The sequence below is a fragment of the Dryobates pubescens genome, chromosome 6, assembly GCF_014839835.1.
Source record: "Dryobates pubescens isolate bDryPub1 chromosome 6, bDryPub1.pri, whole genome shotgun sequence".
Lineage (NCBI taxonomy): Eukaryota > Metazoa > Chordata > Aves > Piciformes > Picidae > Dryobates > Dryobates pubescens.
The window spans coordinates 41,743,599-41,766,371 of record NC_071617.1 but is presented as its reverse complement, the minus strand read 5'-3'; the positions used below and the strand labels follow the sequence as shown (position 1 = coordinate 41,766,371).

General features: G+C 53.6%; 1 protein-coding gene across 3 annotated transcripts; it reads right to left on the bottom strand.

Moving 5' to 3' along the window:
* Nucleotides 1-2,267: 2,267 nt before the first annotated feature.
* Nucleotides 2,268-21,074, bottom strand: TMEM151B (transmembrane protein 151B). Of its 3 annotated transcripts, none has more exons than XR_008462298.1 (3): nt 20,874-21,074; nt 11,705-13,858; nt 2,268-5,146 (listed from the first exon to the last, which is right to left on the bottom strand). XR_008462298.1 is itself a non-coding variant. In XM_054162407.1 (2 exons), exons 1-2 carry the CDS (start codon nt 20,964-20,966, stop codon nt 12,422-12,424), a joined length of 1,530 nt encoding a protein of 509 aa, XP_054018382.1. In that variant the 5' UTR covers nt 20,967-21,074; the 3' UTR covers nt 10,382-12,421. The 3 variants fall into 3 exon arrangements, 1 of the variants encoding a protein (XP_054018382.1); XR_008462299.1 differs by having other exon boundaries at nt 12,244-13,858; XM_054162407.1 differs by lacking the exon at nt 2,268-5,146 and having other exon boundaries at nt 10,382-13,858.
* Between the last annotated feature and the right edge of the window lie 1,699 nt (nt 21,075-22,773).

Here is a 22,773-nt window from a genome sequence, read left to right as displayed (position 1 = left end):
CGCGTCCTGCCCTTACATACCACAAAGGATGGAGTGCCAGGCTGCCCCCAGCAGCAGTAGCCGCACAAGGGGTGCCAACGGGGCTCACTCCCAAGCCCTCGCGGGTCTTTGTAGCCCCTCCCTTGCTCCAGGGGCAAGAAATCCTAACCAGCAGCAGCAGCAGCTGTGAAACCTCCTCATCTGGGCATCTCCCACGACTTTGTTTCCCATCCTCGAGAGCGAGGTATTGAATAGATTTACTTCTTTTTATTTGCATTTACAAAATATTTCCACCGAATGACACACCTGAATGAGATGAGAACTCGTGTTTAGAAACAGCAGAAAAGACCCAGATCGGCGTCAGGCTGATGAAAGAACAGCTCCAGCAGCAAGGTTGGGGGGAGGGCTTAATGGGTGTGGCCTAGTCCTGGGCAAGCCTGCCTGCAGCTCCAAGTGCAGGGCTGCATCTGGTCAGCCAGTTCTGCAATGAAAGCTCATGCTGGAAGGGCAGTGATGAGATCCCTCATACATGCTAGCAGACACACGGGGAGGAATTGGCCACCAGAGCCAGCGAGGAACAGGAAAGAGCTTGAGAAAACTGCTGTCACCAGAACAACTGTTGACTTGCTTTGTATGATACTCATGTCTCCTCTTCCTGCAAATGGCCAAGACTGTCGACCCCACCTGAGCACCTTCCAAACCCACTCCTGGGTTACCGCAGGCAGGAATGCCTGGGCAGGTCACTGCTGCCTGGAGAGTCCTTTGCCTTCCCTCACATCAGTCCTTCGGACAAAGAGCAAGGCCCGAGGCAGGCAGTCCGTACCACTCACACGCCCCAGACCAACAGTCCGCTGTCTGCAAAGGCTGAAACCATTGCAGACACCACGCACGCAGGTGAAAATGAAAGCTCTGACTGCAGTAGCTGATTGTCTGAGTATGAAGAGTCCCCTTGTTTGTGGGTGACTTCTCAGGTTCAGGTCTGGCTACAATGGTGTGGAACTGCCTCACAGAGCAGTAAGTTGAGTCCACTGTGCTGGGAAGGGCACATGCCAGCGCAAGGCCCTTAGCTTTCCCATGAGATCCATCCCCAAGGAGCACTGCAGGGCTCTGGGGAAGGGGCTCAGCTGTGGGCCTCTATCTGGAGGGGGGAATGATCTCTGGCACCTTACCGAGAAGCTGGTCTTCCCTCTCACTGCCACCCACCAACAGAGCACAGGTGGCACTCAGCAGCCAAGAGACCCCATCCAAGCTGGGAGCACCCCCTCACCTGTGGGTCTGTGCCAGAGAGACAAGAGGAGATGAAGGTGGCCAGGAAATGGAGGAAGGGGAATGACAGAGGGGATTGCACTTGGACTATGCCAGCGGGTGCCCCATCGGGCCAGAGCAGGGGCGCCCGGCTGGCTCCCTCCGGCAGCAGATGGTAAGCCCTGCTGCTGCTGCTCTGAGCACAGCATGTGTGGTGGCAGGAGCCGGTGGCCAGCTTCACAAGCCTGCTGACTTTAGCTGACAGCGACCCAGGCATCGACTCACAAGGCGTCATGCTGGCGTATGTCATAAACAGGAGGCAGGCTGATTTCGAGCACCAGCGGGGGGTGGAGGAGCAGGCTGCTGTGAGCCTGGGCAGAGGCTGTGTGTGGAAAGGATTGCTGCCTTCATCCGTCCTTTGCTCCCATGGAGGTGAGTTTGTCCACGCTGAGCTCCTGTCCCTGCCTGCTGGGTAGCTGCTGACCCTCTGCACAGCCAGTTGAGGTGCTGGTGGTTGGGGCTCAACAGTAGGAGGGACAGTGGTGGGGGGGGTGTGTGTGCTGCCCATGGGATAGCACAAGAGAGCTGTCTCCAGACTGGGTGAGGTCTTGTGCTGGGGCAGGCTCAGAGCATTTCCAGGTTGCCTTTTACAGGGCATACTCTGAAGTGAATTAAGGAGTAAATGGCATGTTTTTAAAATGCAGTGCCAGGCACTTGCAGGCCATGACTGTGTGCCTGAGATAACTGATGCAAGCTCTCCTGACTGATGGGGACTCGCTGCTTTAGCCCGTCAGCACCTACACCACACATAACCTGTGTGCAGCAGTCTCCCTCCAAACTCCCTCATCAGCTAGCCCCAGCCAGGGCCTGCACACTGCCTTGCTGACAGGGCGGTTTTGGCTAACCTAGAACTTCTCCTGCTTCCTGTTTTGGTCACAGTGAAGAGGGATGAAGTCTGAGCTCATGAGGCTGGGAAGCTGGAGAGCAGCACAGAGCCAAGCCCTGCACCAGCTTCCCTAGGGGTGGGGAGGTGGGGGTGGGGTGGGGGAATGCTCAGAAATGAAGTGTTCCTCCTCCCTACAGGCTATGCCTGAAATAGCCAAGCCTGTCAGATCCCTGTCCCCAGCTGTGATGGATTAGCCTCTCCAAGGCACAAGGCAATTTATTCATTAGTGACATTTACACCTTGTGGCTGCATTAGCCATTGTGGTTTGGTGACACGTGCTCAAGCTGTCACTGCTGGGCTTGGAGGCAACATTGCTGCTCTGATGATGCAGTGAGGCTTGGCCTGGGCACCTCAGCTTGGAAATACTTTCTGCCTGTCTCCTTGGCCAGAACATGCAATGTGCTTTGAAAAACCACTTTGTTCCCAGGCTGCTTCATCAAATGCCCTGTTTCCTCTCCTTCCCCTCCACCCTCCCTGTCTCACAGCACCGCTGCTCCAGCACAGCAGCCTCCTGCTGTCTTGCCTTGTGTCTCCTGTAAAAACCACCTCATCTGCAAAGCCTTTCAGTGTCCTTCTCCTACAGCCCCTCCTCTCCACACATCTTGCTAAGCATTCACAAGCTATTCTGCCCTCCTCAGATAGCTCCTCCATTAGCTGCACCTTGTTCAGCCCACAGAAAAGTTGCCCTTAGTCCCAGCAGTGAAGCACAGAGCCCATGTTTGGAGACTTCTTGAGAGGACTGTGATGCCATCCCCAGGCCCTGCACTGCCCCAGTAGCCCACCTGATTCTCCTCCCCAGGTACAGCACTAGGGCTCTGGAGATCAGGGACACCATGTCAAGGCCTTCTGTTTTCTGACTTTGTTCTGTTGAACTTACCCTGTCTACAAAGGTTCCAAGAAGTGCTGTGAAATTCTCTGGGAAAGCATAAAGTGATGCCAAATTGAGGCCAGGATGTGCTGCAATGCTCTGCAGGCTGTGCTGTCTCCACCAGGAAAGCATGAAGCATGTCAGGGAAGCAAAACTCGTTGGAAGGCTGTGCTCAGGCAAACCAGCAGGTTATGGTGAGGTTTGTCTGCCAACACATGCCCACTGGCATCCTGTGGCTGGTCCGTGGCACCTAGTAGAGAGAGGACTGAGATGATGCAAATGTGTGACCTCGGAGGAGGTGAGGCTTTGGCTAGCTCAGAGGAGTGACAGCTTGCACGTCGGGTTTGGAGAGGGTAAAAAGAGCTGGACTGTGTTGGCCAGGGAGCAGATCCAGCAGCTCTCCTGTATCAGGCTTGCTCTCAAACACAGCTTATTCCACACTTTTATCCTTGCTCCCTGCTACTTGCTGCAGTGTGACGCTTCACACCATCTCATAAAAACCAGGTCAGGAGTTTCCTTGCACAAGGAACAAACAACATTCTGTCACCCTGCAAAACCCTTTCCACGAGCACAGGTGAGTGACAACGAACCAAAGCCACAGATACACCAACCCCCTGTAGGACTGTGGGTCCCCACCACGCACACAAGCACACAGAATCCCACCCTTGCCCTGCACACACGCCTGGGTGGACAGCCAGATCACATCTCCAGGGGCAGAGGAAGACTTTAAACTCCAGCCTCCACTGCTGATCAGCCAACCCCACTGTAAAGGCCACAGGGCTTCTATCCCAATCTTCCTGGAGCATTTCTTTTCCACCAGCAGCTGCACATTCTGACACAGCTGGCTGGGGTGTTGAAATCCAGCTCATCATAAATAGTTAAACTTTTAAAGCAAGGAACAGCAACCTGAAACACTTCTCACAACTGTTAAGGCCTTTCAGTTTCCTTTCAGTTCAAAAAAAGCCATTGGCATTTCCAAAGTGAAATTGTGTTATTTTGGGGCTGGCACTGCTTTTCCCCCAGCCAGCTGGAGTGGTGCTGTGCACGCTGCTTCATCAGACACACTGTTACTTGCCTTTCCCACTGCTCAGCCCCTGTGGACAGGCTCCCCCCAAGAGAACAGGTGCTGTGCAAACAGCCCACCAGGCCCTGGCTGGGCTGAGTGGGAGGTGATGTCTACTTTCAGCTGATCCTCTCCTGCACCTGCTCCTGGAGATTTGTATAGGCTCAGGCTTGGCTTTTCCCAGACATTTCCATGCTGACCAGTTCATGGGCTGCCATCCAAAGTCTGAATTCATGGGACGGCAGCCGATGGCGCTGCTAATGGATATCAGGACCATGGGACTGATACAAAATACTAAGTCATCTCACCACATTCTAGCTAGGCTTTTTCTTTCACTAATGTGAGTAGCTAAGATTGCATAAGCAGCTTGTGCTGATGGAAACTGAAAGAACCTCATGTGGCTGTGTGCGAAGTTACTTTGCTCTACAAGGTCTGCTAAATTATAATCACAGTAGGTGATCTATCCATTCCCAAAGTTCAAAGGACTGGGGAGGGTTCAAGATGGGCACCAATTTCTCACAAGCTTCATTTCCCCAAGTGAAGTTTACATAAACCAAACAAATGAACATGAAGCCCCAACAAAAAACAGTCTTCCTCAGGAGGGGGAATAAAACCCACTTAGCTTTCCAGCAGCCGCTCTGTGCTTATTCTCAGTGCTGGATGGCCATGCTGTAGACTGTAATGGGCTCCTGAAAACTTGGCAGCTTCTGGAAGTGTTGCATAGGTGGATGATGTACCTGTTAGCAGAGCCCATTGATGAGCTGCAGGAAAAGGAGCTTGCTGAATGCCACAAAGAAACTGTCACTGCCCCAAGACAGAGAGACGAGGTGAGGAGGGAAGGAGGAAGGAGAGGCCATGAGGCCACAGATCTTGCAGGTCCAGTTCTGTCCTTGGGACCTCTTTTCCCTCATGTGTAGAAAGGCTACAGTCCTGTGGGAGAAGGCTCCTCTCCCAGTGTGGCAGAGGTCAGTTTTCTTGTCAGCTTGCTTTTGAGGGAGTTGAGATCACATCCATGGCCACAACGCTTCTTAGTGGAGCAGCTGTGCTGAAGGCAGTAGAGTAGAACAATTCAACCCACTGCTTACACAGACAGTAGATATTCAACATTCATTCCTGTTGGCTAAGTCCCAACATGAACTCTATGCATCAAAGCAACACTGTGACAGATCAATTTGTCTGGCCTCAAGGACAAACCACTCTGAGGAGCTGCTAGGCCAAGCTCACGTGGTATAGCACCACTGGCTTCAATGAAGTTACACTAGGAATAAGTGTAGGCCATTAACTTCTACCTGAAATACAACTAAGCCCCTTTTCCCAGAACATCCACAGGGAAAAGAGACCTAGGCAGGCTCAGCCCCAAGTGCCCACTGGACTCCCAGCTCTTAAGAACCAGCCTTTGGTCCCCATGCATACCTAGCTCAGTGGAGACTCTAGGCCCACGTGCATCACAGCAGGCAGCATTGCCAAACAGAGCTAACACTTAAACAATGTCCCATTGCTGAGATGATCTGGATCCAGATTATGTTCATACAGACCTTACTCTAACCACTGAATATGAATGAAACATGATTAGAAGCACACACCACAAACTGAGACTTATAGCTCTTTGGTAATACTTCTTGGTGGTGGTGCAGAAGTTCAGACCCATGTCCTACAGCTACTGCAGCAGAGCAGGAGCACATTGCAGCAAGGTTGTACCCTGCTAAAAGTAAGGAAGCACCCCAGTGATACTAGACAGCAGTACTGAAGCCCTGGCTGGAAAGACTGAAAGAAGAGCTTAAAAGATATTATTTTCTCCACAAGCTAATCAGCAGGCACTGTTCTACCAACAATGGATGCTACCTAACTTAAACTTTCATTTAATAAACCTCTTCCTGCTGTCCCCTCCCCGTGGGCATCCATCCGAGTTACTACACAGATGTCTTGAGTGCAGAGACAACAAAGATGGCAGGGATAGGACAGGTCTCTAACATGCATTTTATGAGAGGCAGAAAGGGTGTGCTTGAAAACAACAGCTTCCCCAGCACTAATCCTGAGTGTTTACTTGGTGTGTGGCTCTGGAAGGTTTGGCCTTGGCCATCAGCAGAGATTCCTTCTCCTAAGCAATGCCCCTACAGTTGTTCAGCCTGAAAGCCCTCTCTGAAATATCCCTCCTTGGTGTAGTCTGGATGACCTCCATTGGGCTCAAGAGGTACCACCTGGCTGGCTGGTGTCATCAACTGGTTCTGCACAAGCAAAGTGCTAGGCACTATCTGGGAGCTCAATGAGCATGAGCTCAATGTTGAATAAATGTGTGATGTGGCTTGAAGATCAGCTAATCCAAAGCTTCTCACATGCTCCTTCTTTCCAGTTCAGGAGAGCTGGAGAGCTTTTAGGTGCTGGGCAAGTATAGTAGCAGCAACAGGAAATACCAAATAGCCCAAACTTATTGTCCAACCTTGCAGAAGTACGAACTAGCTCTTTTCTAGGCAGGTGTTAGTGCTGTGAAGGGCCAGGAAGAGGAGCTGGCAGCATTCCCACCTCACTCACCTCAGTATGTGAGGAAAGCCTGCTGACAAGTGCAATGTGGAGCCTGACTCTCGGCCCATGAGAAGCTGCAACGGGCGAATGACGTATGGAAAAAAACAGAGCTGTCTGACTGCAGAGATCCTTTAGTTATTGCCCCCTCATACTGACAAGCACCCAGCCTTCACCTTCCCAGAGGGGGATACAGGCTGTCCTGATTTCCTTGTGTAAGGGGCCAGCAGCGCTGTGTACTTTGCTCACTTTGAAGAGATATTCGGCACCAGAAATGAGGACACAGCCAGCCAAGGCATTCCTTGCTCCTTTGGCCCTCTTCTCTTGCTTAGGCTGGGCTCAGAGAGGAAGGAAAGGCTTGCTACACAAGGAAAACTTCTTCCCCACCACACAACCCAGGGTTTGCCCAGTGAGACCCTGGGGGACAGAAGACCCTGTGATTGGTGAAGGGAAGGCTGCAGAGACCAGATAATGCCTGCTTGTGTCAGGAAGGCCATGGGGAAAAGGAGCAGAGCCAATTAGACTCGCCAGTCAATGGAGGAGAAGTAATGGGATTACGATACAGCAGGAAGAATTCAGGTTAGATATCAGGGAGCAGGCTATCACAAGAAGAGCAGACTGGGGCATTGAATGAGCTGCCAAAGAAATCATCATCACCAACACAGACACGGCAGAGAGCAGACACAAGTCTGCAAGAAGAGCAGACGCCTGACTGCTGCTCAGCCTGAAACTGTGACGGGTGGGTGTCTGTGCACCGAGATGGGACCACCCCACCACGGAGAGGCTGTGTGCCAGAACAGGGACACACAGTCTCTGGATACCTGTGCTGACTACCTGTGCCACATGGAGAGGGCACTAAACCTATACACACACCCCCTTCCTGCCGCTGTGTCCCACACAGAGTGGGAAGGAAGAACTCAGCTGTCTGCCATGAACTTCCCTGCCTGGCTAGACACCCTGCCCTGCCACTGCAGTCTGTCCTCTTCAGTTCCATCACTTCTGTACCAAGCCACTAGACATCTCCTGTCTCTCCCACCCAATCCTGCTCCCATCCCATGACCAAGGGAGCCATCCCCCTTTCCTGAGCCTAACACAGGGCATGAAGTTTGGAATACAAGCCCTGTGAAGAGAGGCTGAGGGAGCTGGGGCTGATTAGCCTGAAGAAGAGGAGGCTCAGGGGAGACCTTATTGTTCTGCACAACTACCTGAAGGGAGGTTGTAGCCAGGTGGGGGCTGGTCTCTTCTCCCAGGCAACCAGCACCAGAACAAGAGGACACAGTCTCAAGCTGCACCAGGGGAGGTTTAGGCTGGATGCTAGGAAGTTCTTCATAGAAAAAGTGATTGCCCATTGGAATGTGCTGCCCAGGGAGGTGGTGGAGTCACCATCACTGGAGGTGTTTAGGAGGAGACTTGATAGGGTGCTTGGTTGCATGGTTTAGTTGATTAGGTGGTGTTGGATGATGGGTTGGACGCAATGATCTTGAAGGTCTCTTCCTACCTGGTTTATTCTAGTCTAGTCTAGTCTAGTCTGGCAAGAATGAGGTAGGCTGAATCTGGAAGGGGTCAGCACCACAGGTGTAGAGTGGGTAGCAGGGCCCAGAATATGAAGAGATGCCCAAGAAGTCCTCATGCAGCAAGGAGCACTGACTACAGACATGACGTTTCTCAGGGCGCTGTGGATCTGGGACAGCCACAGACCATGGCACAGGGGCTGCACATGGGACTCGACTGCAGCTGGCTCTACATTCACAGGGAATATGTTCAGGAACAGAAAAGCTCTGCATGGATCCTGCTGGCCAAAGCAGAAGCCATTCCTCACAGATACATGTGTTCACCTAGATAGACCACCTCCAGAATAAGATTTCGTGGGTGAAAATGAGGCCAGAGGAACAGGACAAGGCAAATTCATGAAAACACCCAGAAAGAGCCAAGGACAAGGTGCCTGAAAACAGATTTCTGCTGCAGGTCCAAAAGGACAAGGGAACAGGAACCCCACTAATCTGTCCCTATTCTGAGGACATCTTTGCCCCAGGGAGATAAAAGGCCTGCCAAATCCTAGATAAATCCATCTGTCCAAGGCACCTTGGAGAAAGACAAGCCATCACAGACTAATTTAAACAATATGCAGGAGATTTCAAAGAGAACACGTTGGGAAGGACAAGCAGACCACACTCCTCACTAATGACCCATTGCAGTTCCACTGGTTTAGCACCTCCTGATTCACTGGGTCATACAAGCACACTGTCTCTCCCACAGCATTCCCCTTCAGAAACTCATGGCACAAGGCTTGGATAAGTGCACTCAGCACTGGATTAAAATCTGGCTGGGTGGCCAGGCTCAAAGAGTGGTGGTGGATGAAGTTAAGTCTGCTGGCACCCAGTTACTGTCCCCCAGGGCTCAGGACTGGGGCCTGTCTTCTTTAATATCTTTATCACTGATTTGGAGGAGGAGATTGAGTGCACCCTCAGTAAATCTGCAGATGACACCAAGTTGGCTGGCTATGCCAATCTGCTAGAGGGTAGGGAGGCTTTTGAGTGGGATCTGGACAGGTTAGACCAATGGGCCAAGGCTAATCATACAATGTTTAACAAGGCCAAGTGCCACGTCCTCCATCTGGGTCACAACACCCCCATGGTAAGTTACAGACCTGGGGATGTGTGGTTGGAAAGCTGCAACTCTGAGAGGGACCTGGGGGTATTGGTTAATAGTTGACTGAACTTGAATCAGCAGTGTGCCCAGGTGGCCAAGAAAGCCAATGGCATCCTGGCTTGCATTAGAAACACTGTGGCAGCAGGAACAGGTCAGTGATCATCCCCCCTGTACTCAGCTCTGGTGAGGCCACACCTTGAGTATTGTGTTCAGTTCTGGGCCCCTCACTATAGGAAGGACATTGAGGTGCTGGAGCATGTCCAAAGAAGGGCAACAATGCTCAGGTAGGGCCTGAAGCACATGGCCTACGAGGAGTGTCTGGGGTTGTTCAGTCTGGAGGAGGCTGAGGGGAGACAACTACCTGAAGGGACATTGGAGCGAGGAGGGGGCCAGCCTCTTCTTCTTGGTGACAAGTGACAGGACTAGAGGAAATGGCTACAAGTCGTGCCAGGGGAGGCTCAGGTTGGATGCTGGGAGAGATTTCTTCACAGGGGGTTATCAAACACTGGAATGATCTGCCCAGGGCAGTGGTGGAGTCACCATCCCTGGAGGTGTTTAAGCATCATGTGGACCTGGTGCTTAGGGACACGGTTTAGTATTGACCCTTCAGTACTGGGTGAAAGGTTGGACTGGATGATCTTTGAGGACTCTTCCAACCAGATGTTTTCTGTGATTCTGATCTCTCCAGTGTCATGAGGACCCTCAGCACTGGCCTTGGCTTCCATTAGGCACTTGGAGAGAGATGCATAAGCACACAGCAAGCCAAATGTCATCACCAAGCAAGGAAATCCCAGGGTACTCAAGGGGGCTGTAGCCCAGTCTGAATCTGTGCTGGTGACACCAAGAACAATACAGAGAATAAGATGTGTCCACACTGGAGACTTTACACTTCTCTGTTCTCAAAGGGGACCCTCTTATTTAAAGCAGTATCTAAGTCTTGTAGTGAGAGTAAGGGCAGATGACAAGATAGAATCATAATGGCGTGAGATTTTAAGGGATTTCCTGTTCACACTGCTGCTGTTTGGAGTCTAGCATTTGAGATCCAGGAAGATAGTCTGACTCAAAGGGCAAGACACGCTGACCAGGACACACAAGACACAAAAAGCAGAACAGCTCTGGGACAAAACCAAGAAGAGCCTTACAATGCCCATAGGTGCTGACCACTCCAGGCTTGCCAGTAAGAGGTGATTTTCAAGCGGACTGATGTGGTGTAAAGGTACATTGTCAGCCTCCCCAAGACCTGGAAGGTGAAGCAGAACAGTAGAATGACTGAAGAAACAGACCCTTCATTACTAGCTGGCAGGAGAAAGATGGTCTGGACTAAATAGAATGCCTCACTGTTAGCTCTTCTGTCTTGCCCTTCTGCGATGAATTTGGAGGCAGATATCAAGCTCAAGTGCCCAGGTGCTAATGGACTTGCTCTTGTCACCCAAGACCTGCTGCTCTCAAAAGTTGTTTGCCCCAGCTGATGAGGGAAGCACGGTAAGGCTGAGGAGCAGCACTGTTCAGAGAAGTCTCTGCCTGATTTGCCATGCTGACTGGAAAAAGGACAGCTCTTCTGAGAACAGGAACAGGAGAGATCCAGGGATGCATTGACAAAGCTGCGTGCCTGCATGCTGCAGCCACTGACAAAGCTTCAGTGACACGAAGGCTCCTTGGCCAACATCACTGAGAGCCTTTCCAGTACGACAGAAGAGGCAGCACGAAGCTCAGAGCAGACCCACCTGCCCTGACAAGAGCAAGACCCAGGGACTAATGTGCTACACAGAAAATACTTTGCTTCTCACAGACTGAACCTCTCTACTAAAACCTCTGCAGAACAAACCACTCAATTTAAGCAGGTTCCCTTCTAACATATCCCCAACCTCTGCTCTGCAGTGCATCCCTCACAGCAGATACCTTCCTGTCTCCCACCTGTGGGTCCTGCCCACAGTGGGGCTCCACAAGAAAAGGAATCCTTTTGCTCCTCACTTCCTCAGTCCAGGTTCCCAGTGTTCCAGTATACTTTTGCATTTCTCCCTCCAAGACCCTCAGAGCTCTCTGCCAAAACCAGGCTGCCAAAAGACTGCAGCTCAGAGTCTGCAGCCAGAGCCTAGCCTGATCTCATGCAAAAATCACTCTTGTAGACACGCACCAATCTGCTCTTCTATTATCAATAGGTGAAATGCAACTGAACCTTTTGGAGCCTTCCTTCACTTCAAAGCAAAAAGGGACCCCAGCCACTTAACATGCCACCTCTAACCAGTATGCCTGTCCCAGTGCCATCCTCTCTCCCTTCCCCAGCTCCTCAGGGGTCTCCCATTTTCTCTTTCCACCTGAGCCCTCCTCCAGCAAGTGGATCAGTAGCAGTGCAGATCTCTGCTCCACCTGGGTTTGCACAATCACTCTTTCCCCAGTGCTGCCTGCCTGCCGTAACCCCAAACAGAAAACCCTTTACCTAGGGGATGCTGACTTCTCAGAGCTGGTGTGCCGAAGCTTCCTAAGGAGCTGAGCCTGGGATCCTCTGGAGGTGGTGCCATTCCCAGCAGTGAGGACAGAGTAACAGTCGGAGCATGTTCTAAAAGTGGGGAGGGTAGGGAACGGTTGGAGGGAAGGGAAACATCTGGATTTGTGGCTTTCAGCCTTTGCTCTAACCTGCTGCTCAGCCCATGTGCCTAGATGCCCCAGACCTTTAGGCACAGGCAGTTACAAGCCACTCCAAAGGGGCCTGTTCCCCTCCACCGGCGTGCACAGTAAGGTGGGCAGAGGTGCAGCAGGGTGCTTTCTGGTGGCTGCTGGTTCCCTAGAGCACAAGTCAGCCTGGAGCCAGGGATGGGAGCCAAAGTACCCCCATCCCTGCATCAGGCCTGTCTTTTTATTCCCCCTTCTGAATCTTGATGCCATGAATTACGGTTTTGGGGTTGGTTTGGGGTTTTTTTTGCACGTGGTGGTTGGTCTAGAGTTCTGTGCCATGTCAGGGCGAGCATCAGAACTCACCCTTCTGGGAGGTCAGAGCCACAGTGTGGGGAGCTCTCACTGGCTGATGGAGCAAAATGTCATGTCCGCTTCATCCTGATGTCCTCTCGGGCCATCTCCCTCCCCTGTGCTCCTCTCCCCAGATCTTGCACTGGCTCGGGCCCAGCAACAGATAATGAGATCTCACTGCCCTCTGCTTTCACAGCGAGGTCTCCACACAGGACCCGTTGCGGTGGAGGTGACGGTGGTCATGGTTGAGGCAGCCTTCATTGCGGTGCACAATGAGGATGGGGAAGTAGAGGGCATCCTGGTAAGGAGGAGGGTCTTCCTCCTCCACAGTCACCTGGCTGGACAGGCGGGTCTGCTCGGTAGGGCAGCTCTGATCATTCAGGCTCCCGCTTCGGCTCTGCCAGAGGCAGCTGCGTCGAGAGCCATACAAGCGGCCCAGGGAGAAGCGGCTGCTGCTGAATGGGATCCTGGGGCTGCCATTGCAGATGCTCAGGGCACTGCGGGAGAAGATGGAAGAGCTGCTTATAGTCCTGTGGCACCGCTCACAGTTCTGCCGATAGCCCCCGTACCGGCAAGCGGAGTAGCTGGTACAGCCAGACAGGCCCACCAAGTCCATCAGGACTGCCTCCGAGTAGCTGGGCACCAGCTGCTGGTTAGATCGGATGTGCCACTCCAGCTCCGTGCTGTCCACTGTGTTGACGCGGGGCATCCTGCGGCAGAAGGTGCGCTCCTCGGCGGGCGTCACCGCCACATAGTCAAACCCAAAGAGTTTCTCCACGTGGTAATGGACGTAGGAGGTGCGGTATTCATTTAGCACCCGCAGTGGCCAGGACAGCGTCAGCAGAGCTGCCACCCAGAAGACATAGTGGGATACATACCAAGGCAGGTTGTCTGGGTCAGAAAAGGCCACCATGTATTCCTTGAAGTCCACGTTTTTGAGATGCATCCCCTCCCTAGCCTCCATGTAGTCATCCAGGCCCTCGTTCTCTGTGAAGAAGCGGGCCCGCTGCGTCAGGTAGGAGTTCTCCGACTCCACGTTGGCAAAGCTAAAACACTTAGTGAAGCGGAGCCGTGTGGCCGGGTAGCTCTCCAAGTCAATGAGGTCCTTGGAGATGTCTTTAACTCCACAGTTGGAATAATCAAACTCAGCCTCTGCCACGTGGGTGTTGACCCGCTCGTGATACACTTGCGTGGTGGTGTAGGCATCGCCGTTGCGGTAGCGGGTAACCTGCCGGGTCCTGCGGACATAGTGGTAGCTGATGGCCTTCCACCAGATGCAGGGAGTTGCCTGTTGCATCCGCTGCACACGCTCATGCACACTCTCCACATCCACTTTGTACTGCAGCTCGTTGCGGGTGTAGCAGTGCCAGCACTCCACCAAGTACACCACATACAGCATCACCAGGAAGGCTAAGGGGATGTAGACGTAGCCGTTGGAACAAGGGCTGTCGTGGTACATCATGGACTTGCCCTTGTAAGCACTATCAAAGGTCAGCCGAGTCACCTTGGTGACATGGCACCAGGTCATGGCTCCCATGCAGCCATACATGAGGAGGGACAACAATAGGCATTTCCAGTGTGACTCTCGGCACAGGGACTTGCTGAGAGACTGTTTCACTGGCCGCTGCTGCTCCGGGGTACCAGGGAGAAAGGAAGAGAAAACAAGAGAGGAGTCAGTAGGCTGCAGCAACAAGAGGAAGGTGAGCAGGCAGCAGGGTGCCACAGTGGCACCTGTAGCTCCATGAACAGCAGATGCCATAGGGCTCCTAGCCTCAGTGGGCAAGCTAGAGACATATCTCCCCCACAATGACAGTCCTGCAATGTGGGCGTATGTCACACAATTTCATTCACAGTGCTCTGCCCCTCTGTGAGAGACGGAGAGAGCCCAGCTGGATGTGCAAAGCAGCAGAGGGTAACTGTTCCAGCCTGCACCCCAAGCACCCCACTTCATCAGTGGAGAATAACCCTCACCACTGCCATGTTCCAGGCAGGGGTACTGAAGCAAGATGGAGGCTGGGGCATCTTCCCCACATATCTCAGTTTCTGCACCCATCCCACCAGTGCAGCCAGTGCTGACGGGTTGTCCCACCTGACCACCTCACCATGGATCATCCCACTGCACTTCTCACTGCTTGCACAGAAGTCTTTCCCCCTTTCCCAGTCACAATGCAATATTCATGTTCCTCCAGGGTAGGACAAGAAGCCTGAGGTGCCTGTGACGTGGAGAAATTAACCTCCTGCAGCTGGAAGGGCCTCTGTTTGGTAACGATGGTCAAACCATAATACCACCATAGTATATGGCAGCCCAAGGGTTTCTGAAGTGCTTCTCAAGTGCTTTACAAACCACACTAACACAAAAGTACTTTTCCACAACTGAAACACAGCCACCTCCAGTGGAAGAGAAAGCAAATATGGAGTAATTTCCTAAGAGGTGTTCAGGCAGGCAGTGAAGAGGAACCTACTGATCTGCCACAGCAGAGTGGGTGAGAAACCAGTCACAGCTGCAAGCAAACGTTCCTGCCTGCACCACTGCTACTGGAAAAACTCCTCACTGGTCTTTCATAGTGAGGAACAGGCAGGACTTCAGCAACGGGACTTTTAAAGGGATTGTGCTGGTGCCTTCATCATAGCTACTGTGCAGGGTTTCACAAAGACTGAGGGGAAAAAAACCCAGAACACTAAGGAAAGCTCTGTCACTGTCTGCAACACTGAACTCAGCTTGGTCAGTGAGAGCTGGTATCATCACACCCAAAGGGAGAACATGCCAAGCAGCTATTTGCTTTCTTATACTAAAGACTTCTTCCAGCCCAAACGGCACCCAACCCAGCAATCTCCAAAGGTACAACCTGAAACAGGAGGGCGAGAACCCCAGCCTGGTGCGATGCCACAAAATTCAGGAAGAGGCTTTCAGCTTTGCTCTCCCTCCCTAGCCACACAGAGCATGGCTCCTGAGCTCACCTCGGCCATGGTACAGTCTAACAACAGCTTTAATGACATCACTCAAGGCAATGAAGTTGAAACCTGGCCCCACACCTCCTCCATTCCCAAGTGTGCTGAGCTGGAGAGGTCTTTCATCCAAGGATGCCAAAGAGTTCAATGGGTTCACACTGCTAGAAAGCACAGGGGTCACTTCACTATGGCATTAAAAGGAAAACTAAAGCAAGAACCAGAGGTCACAAGGCCACTGGTAGGTCTAGGAATGTGTTTGGGCCTCTCACCCCTGTGCTCCCTGAAGACCCACTCAACCCTGGTTCAGTCTCATAGTGCCCAATGTGCTATCTTTCCTCCTTAGACTTTGCCAGAGCCTGGCCCACCCCATGCTGTGGGACTTCTGCCACTTTGATCATCAGAGTTGGATCAAGCCCAAATCTCCAATAGAGGTTTCTCTCCCAGGGGCAGGGAGCTTCCCACCTGCCCCAGCAGCCAGCCTGTGATGCGTGGAGCAGGCAGCTCATCCAGAAGGACTGCCGGTTGCAAGGGGACCATGCCATATCCCATCAGGGGTCTTGAGCATCAGTAGAGCTGAGGCCCTCACTTTGAGGTCACCAGCTGAGAGTGACAGCCAGTCACAGAGCCCAGGGAAGGCAGGTGGGGTAGCATTGGTCTGCAGACAGCAGGGAGAGATGGGGGGGAAGTTCTGCTCAGCACCTCCTGCATGGACACATGCACCCCAGTCTTCACAGGGGAACCCACTACTGCAACAGTCCGATGGTCTTGGGGCAAGAAGGGAAGCCTGGGTAAGAGAAAAGGAAGCGAGGAGAGGAAAGTGGCCCACACAGTAGACACAGCCTGCTCAGATCCACACTGCAGTCACAAAGGCCTGCTCAGCTGACTTTGCTCAGCTTCGGTACAGCTCTCCCACACCTTACTGCTGGGACACTACCAAGGCAGATGCAGGCATCCTCTCCCACAGCTGCCTTCTGCAGCGCAAACCTTCCCTGGCAGCGGCAGCCCTGGCTGTGAGGCTTTAAGGGGAGGGTCTGAATGAAGGCCTCAGGGAGATCAGGCTGATGCAAGGCACCTGCTGACCCTGGGGTGTCTGTGGGGCGAGGGGGCTTGCACAGAAATGGCCCCTTGTTTATGGGGGGGGATACCTGCAAAAAGGAGCCCGAGGAATAAAGCAAAGAATTCAGCTTGTTCTTCTGTGAGTTGGGAAAGGGGCACCAGGGAGACACATTTTCAGCCAGATCCATCTTGGAAAAGCAAACTGCACCTCCCTGGCCTCTCACATTCCACACCACCTGCATCATCCTGCTGAGGGGAAGGGTGATGCTGGCTGTTGCCCTGTGGAGATGCAGGCAAACCCCACTGCGGTTGCCCACCTGGGGCAGGGCAGCAGCAAGCACGATGCAGTCCAGGCTTGGTTCCAGGAACTGTGTTAGCAGGGCTCTAGTCCATGCATTAGTCTCCTCCTAGGACTACGCAGCATTTAGATACTGCAGCACTTTCCCAGGGTCACGCTAACCCCTGCCGTAAACTGTTTACAATCCAGTTCTGTCCTAGGCGTTTGAGGTAAAACACACACACATCCGCCACGCTGGTGGGGTTTCTGAAAGCTGATCAAGTGCCAACGACAGGGGATACAACCACAGCAGAGATGGAGGAGGAGCCAGCTGCAGTCTAATCCCAGTAGGAACTGCAGCATCCCTGCTCCTCTCCTGGGCTGCAAAGGGCTCACAGGAGCAAACAACCAGCTCCTCAGCTTCTGCCTGCAGAAGCAGCTGAATAAGGTTGCTTCTTCGAGCTCTTAAACAGCCTTGGAGAAGTCCAGCACAACAAACACACACATGAAAAGACTGGGGAAAGGGAAATCCTTTCTGTCCCAGCACAGTGTCACTGGGAGGAGGGCAGGCTCTGATTTAAACGTCGTCATCTGCCCACTGCAGTCTGATGAAATGAGGTGAAAGGCTTGCCCTACTTCACTGCAAACTGGGTTTCCCTCCATCACCAGGAGCCTCCTCCATTGCTCAGGCTTGAGCACTGGTGAATGAATGGCAAGCAAATCCACCACTGCAGGTGCACCTCAACACCCCTGCAGTGCTAGGGGGCAGAACTGATCCAGTCATGGCTTGGTCAACCCCTTTGTGGGATGCCGGTCAAATCCCTCCTCTGTGCTTCAGTTCACCATCACTTGGGACAAACCTTACCAGGTATCTGGGCACTAATTGTATAACACAGGTTGGAAAAGGCAAGGGATGAGCTGCTGCTTCAGCTTCCCCTCCCTCATACATAGCATTTGCCTCTGATTCTGCCCCTGAGATGAAAGGAGATGGAGTCCCACACCTGCATCTGCTGCTCTGGGAAGCACAGGAAGGGATGAAGAGGAGGACTTATGAGCAGCCATGGAGCAAGTAGAGATGACTGCAACACACAGGGCAGAGGCAGTAGAGGAGAGGACCCCATCACTGCTTGCACTGAAACCCTTTGAGATCTAGAGGATCCTCTTCTCAAAAATGCCTTGAGGGGACAAACCACCCTGGCGGCCAAGCACATGGACCAAAACACCTTAATCACTGCTACAACCTTGACCCTTCAACTTTGAACACTAAACAAATCCAGAAAACCTTCAAGCTCTTCAAGCTCCCCTCTGAAACACTCTGGCACCACGTACCATCCCCCATTTAACAACTGTTCCCATGTCCTCACCTCCCATGTCTCTCACCCACCTCTCCCTGCAGAGACTCACCTGAAATCTCTGATTCATCCCTAGAATGCCTCACTTTACAAGATGCCTTGAGGTTCACAAGGTTAGGTGTCCTAGAGACAACCTTCCATGGAGCTGAAAAAATGATGCAAAAAGACCCAGAGCTGCTACCTGAGGGCCCAGGTAACTCCTGAGAGCCAGGCTGTGACAGCAGCTTGCAAGGGTCTCCAGTGGGACACCTCAGCTTCAGTTTCCATGGCTCTGCCCTGCCTATTTGCTTGCATCATGCAACAAATGAATAAGCCCTGTTCCCTCTGACCTCAAATCCCCAGAACAACGCAGGTGGGGAGGATCCAGTCATTTCTAGGAACTGCCACCATGTTCCAAGGCCCTGGACAGACACTGGCAGCTTCTGGATGGTCCCAGTAAAGACTCACACCATAACACCACATGCCTACAGCCCATACTCAGGAACTGCCTGCCTAGAAGAAAGAGCTGGCTCAGCCCCAGGCTGGCATCATTGCCATCTGCAGAGGAAAGGGGAATGCTGAGCATTTAGGAGCCAGGGAAACCTGCCAGCAGCCAGCTCCTGCAATGGTACCAACGTCTCCATTTTACATAGCAACTTGGAGGAGGACCATCTCCTTCCAATGGATCCCACCTGATCAGCAAGCCAAGGACATTGTTTTGCTTTTTCTCAGGCTGAAGAGCCTATGCCTTGGCATTTTCTACCCTCCAAGGTGGAAATGCATTGCTGAGTGAGATTCAGTTCACCAACATTACATGCAGGTGTACACATGTCACGCCAACAGCAAAAAATGGTTCAGCCAGCTCTGGCCAGTAGCTTTTGCTACTTGCCTTGCTGGGACAAGCTGAGCAGCACCTGAAGCCTTCCTTTGCCTGGCTCCTAAATACAGTGACCTGAGATATGTCAAGATGAGGCAACTTCCAACAGGACAAAGCATGTTTCCAATCATTTTCCAGTCCCCAGATATCTCCTCTGGCTCCCAGCCAGCCCTGGCCAACAAGCTCTTACAGGTAGAATTCAGCCACAGCTCCAGCGATGCTCAGCAAATGCTGGCACCAGCAGTTGGTCCTGATGGAAATGAGGCCATCACAGTGCCAGTACAGGCTTATACAGGCACCACTGGGGAGCAGGAACATCCTCCTCTACTAATATTTCTGAAGACTAGAGGATTGTCCTGGGTCAGTCCATGAATCCAAGCTCCCCGTTAAGGTCTCTCATTGCATTGGATGAGACACCAGCAAGCATGGCACTGTCAGGAGAAGGCTTCAGCTTCCCTCTCTTCATCCAGCTGCTTCATGCAAGTCTCTGATAGTTTCTGGCCACATGAAGCATGCCCTTAGCCTAAACAGTGCAGCCCTTCTGCCTGCTCCCACAGGGTAAGATTATACTGACACCCTAGTTGGCAACCACTGTGGAGCAATCAAAGCCCAGACAATCTTCTCATAATCCCTACGAGTCAGGGGACACTGCAGGCAAGGGAAATACCCAGGCACTGCCCCTGCTACATTTCTTTCATCCAAACTGGCTCTCACTCTGGCACAGCTCAAAAGCCACTGTGCTCTCTTGAACATAGTGCCAGCACTGCCAGGGCACCAGGGGCAAGAGATCACATCCCACTGTGGCACAAGCATGTCCTCATGCCACAAAGGTCCCTCACAGTTTAGCCACCCTGGTCAGGATCTGTTTGGAGAGCCTGGGTTCAGAGCACCATGGGTTGCTGAATAGAAGCAGGAAGAGAAGAACATCTGCAGACTATACAGCATTTGTACAGCTTCCCAGTCCTTGAACTTCAGTGCTCCTCTCCCACAATTATTTATATCTGTCTGTATATATAGAATAGCCATGCATGGCCATTCACGTTCTTCCTAAACCAAGGAAGCAGAGAATACCAGGATTATGCAGCACTTGCTAACTGCAGCTTCTCAGCAGCAGAGGACAAGTGATGCACCAGCTTCTGAGCATCCCCCACTAAGCTGCCTTTTGAGCTCGTCTCACCACCAAGGCAAACCCACCACACCAGAAGAATGCTGCTCTTCTTACACTGCCTAGCTATCCTGTATGGGCTGTCGATCCCACAGTGTAAGGTGGGTCTTGCTAGTCACTACAGTATTCTCTCCTCTTGGGATGCCTGTGCTGCAAGCAGAATTGGTGGGAGCAGACAAAGGGGTTTGTGCACCTGCTTCCCCATGCTGCTCTCTATGCACAAAGCATCCTGCTCCTGACTCTTTTTGGCATCTGCTGCCTGGACTCCAGAAAAGTCATCAGCTGCAACAGGGACTGCAGCATACCTGGAGCAAGGCTGTGCTGATGCCTCGCCTGCCCTAGTCTGCACCTTTCGATATTCCTAGTCAACACTCCACTGGGAGCCGCCACCAGCACAACCCCAGGCTTCACCACGTCCCCAAGTCCTCTATCCTACTGCCCACTGCATCTTCCTTCACAGGGACCCAGGCGGCTGTGCCACCTCCTGGCACCCTCACAAACCAGAGTGCAAGAAGCGGGGACTCCACATTCAACTTCTTCCAGGTGTAACGACCTCTTCCCACTGCAGTCAGCCCGAGCAGCGTGGCGGGGTTCTCTTTTGCGGTTCTCTCCCATCCTCCTGCAGTCCAGCCACCCACGGGCCCCGGCCCCACTCCGTACTGCCCTGCCCTCTGCGCCCCGTCCAGCCGCGGCGGCTCCGCGGCGAGCCCGAGGTGACAGGCGAGGTATAGCGAGCGGAGCCGGGGTGATGGGCAGCCTGCCGGTGGCGGGGCCTGACGGCGGGTTTCTTCGCCCCCCACCCTTCCGCCGGCCCGCACCGCTGCCGGAGGAGGGGAGAGGGGCTCCCGGTCCGTACCTGTGCGGGCAGAGCCCGGCCCGGGCCGCGGCGGGGCAACCAGCGAGCGCGCCATGCAAAGCGGGCAGGGAGGGAGGGAAAGTGGTTGCGGGCAGCCCCGAGCGGGAGGGGTGGGCGGCCGCTCTCCTCACCTCCTCTCGGGCCCCCTCCGCCTCCTCCTCCGGAGGCACGGGCGTGCTGCTGCCTCCTTCGCTGGCGGCGGCCGCCGAGGCCGGGGGGGACATGGCGGCGGCGGCGGGGGCGCCCCGCTGGCGGTGCCTGCGGGCTGGGCAGCCGCATTATCCCGCCCGCCGCCGGGCGCTGCCTCGCCGGTCGCCGGGCGGGCGGCGGGGCGGCGCGGCGGGCGGGCGGCGCGGCGGCATGGCCCCCCGAGCCGCGGCACCGGCGGCAGCAATCGCCGCCCGCCGGCCCTCGGCCCCCGGCCCCGCCGCAGCGCAGCGCCGCTCCCGCGCCCGGCACGGCGGAGGGCGGGCAAAGCCGCGGTGGGAGGGCCGCGGCGGAGGCGTGGGGGACGGGATGGAGATGGGATGGGGATGGGGGCGCGGCGGGATGCGGCGCCCGTCCGAGTGGGACGGCGGTGACCTTGAGACGCCGGCGACAGGCAAGCAGGCACGGAGCCCGGTGCAGCCGCTCTGTGGAAGCCCCACTGAAAGCAGAGCTGCCGTCCGAGCACTGCTCCCTCTCCCAGCCCCGCCTTGGGGAGGGTCAGGCTGCTGACGGGGAGGAGAGGGGTCCCGTGGGTTTGCCTCCCCTCAGGATGTAGTGGGAGAGCTCGGAAGACCAGGACCGTTTTGCGTGGTTTTCTAATCGGTGGGCAGCCCCAGATGTTCTCGGGGGGTGAGGCTGACCATCAGCAGTAATGGCAGCACTCAGGGGGAAACCTTAGGTTGGGCAGTTTCTGCTCTGCTATTATCTCCACGGGGCCCAGGACACTCAGCACGATATCACAGGGCCGACTGCAGCATCTTGCACCCATAAACCTAATGTGCTTGGTTGCAGGGACAAGGAGTAAATTCACTTCAGAGCCTCAGTCTAACCCCACAGTACCATCCTCAGAGGACACACACACAGAGCTCAGGAAACATCCAGACTCATCTAGACCCAGACATTGCAGGTAGAGCCCAGCTTCCCCAGCTGTCTTGTGAAATCAGGTATGTCTGCAGGTACTTCCTCAGATCCAAAATGGGGAAAAGCATAAGCTGCAGAATTTGCTGGAAATTGCTTCACTTTTTCTGAGCTCTGGGGCTCAGCCTTGGTGTGGAAATGAGTAGATTGCTCTTGCCCATCCTGTTGCCAGGGATGGGGAAGGAATGGACCTTAGGCCTCATGGTCTCACTCAAGGAGATCTATCCAAGGGTAATTGTCAGCCACTGCTTCTAATGAGAATAGGTGTGGCAGCCGGGGGTGCTGCTGAAAGAGCTCATCTTCAAAGGAGGCTGGGGATGTGTTTCCTCTGCCTTTCCCGTTTCCATGGGAACAGCAGCAAGCAGGAGCAGCCTGCTCTGAATTTCACTGCCTACTGCTCAGGCACCCCCTGCCCAATCCTCCATACAGACCTTGGCTCTCTGGGGTTTCAAACCCATCCGCATGTGATGAATCTCATGCCTGCAGGGAGAGCTCACTGGTGTGCTTGTACCATGGCAGAGCACAAGCCCAGAGCTGCACACTATGCTATTGCTTGGACACTAACAGACAGATGCAAATAATTTGCATATGTATACACGTTTCTGCTTTTTGTAGTGCTGGGGATTCCCGGAGGAAGTGACCTCAGCTGGATCAAAGGGTACCTGTGGGCTGATCACCCTCCAGGAACAGCTCTGATTTTCTCTCAGAGATGGGAATGTCGCCCAAAAAGAGCAAAGTAGAAGGGTGCAGGGGGAGGGGAATGGTGATACGAATTTATGTCTTTGCATTAAATAGCCCGTGGTGGCTTTTTCTCCAGGGGTTTTATCCATTCACTTTTGAATTTGTGTTATCTTTGGACCTGTAGATGCTATGTATGTTCTGTGGCAAGGAGTTCCAGAGCTCACT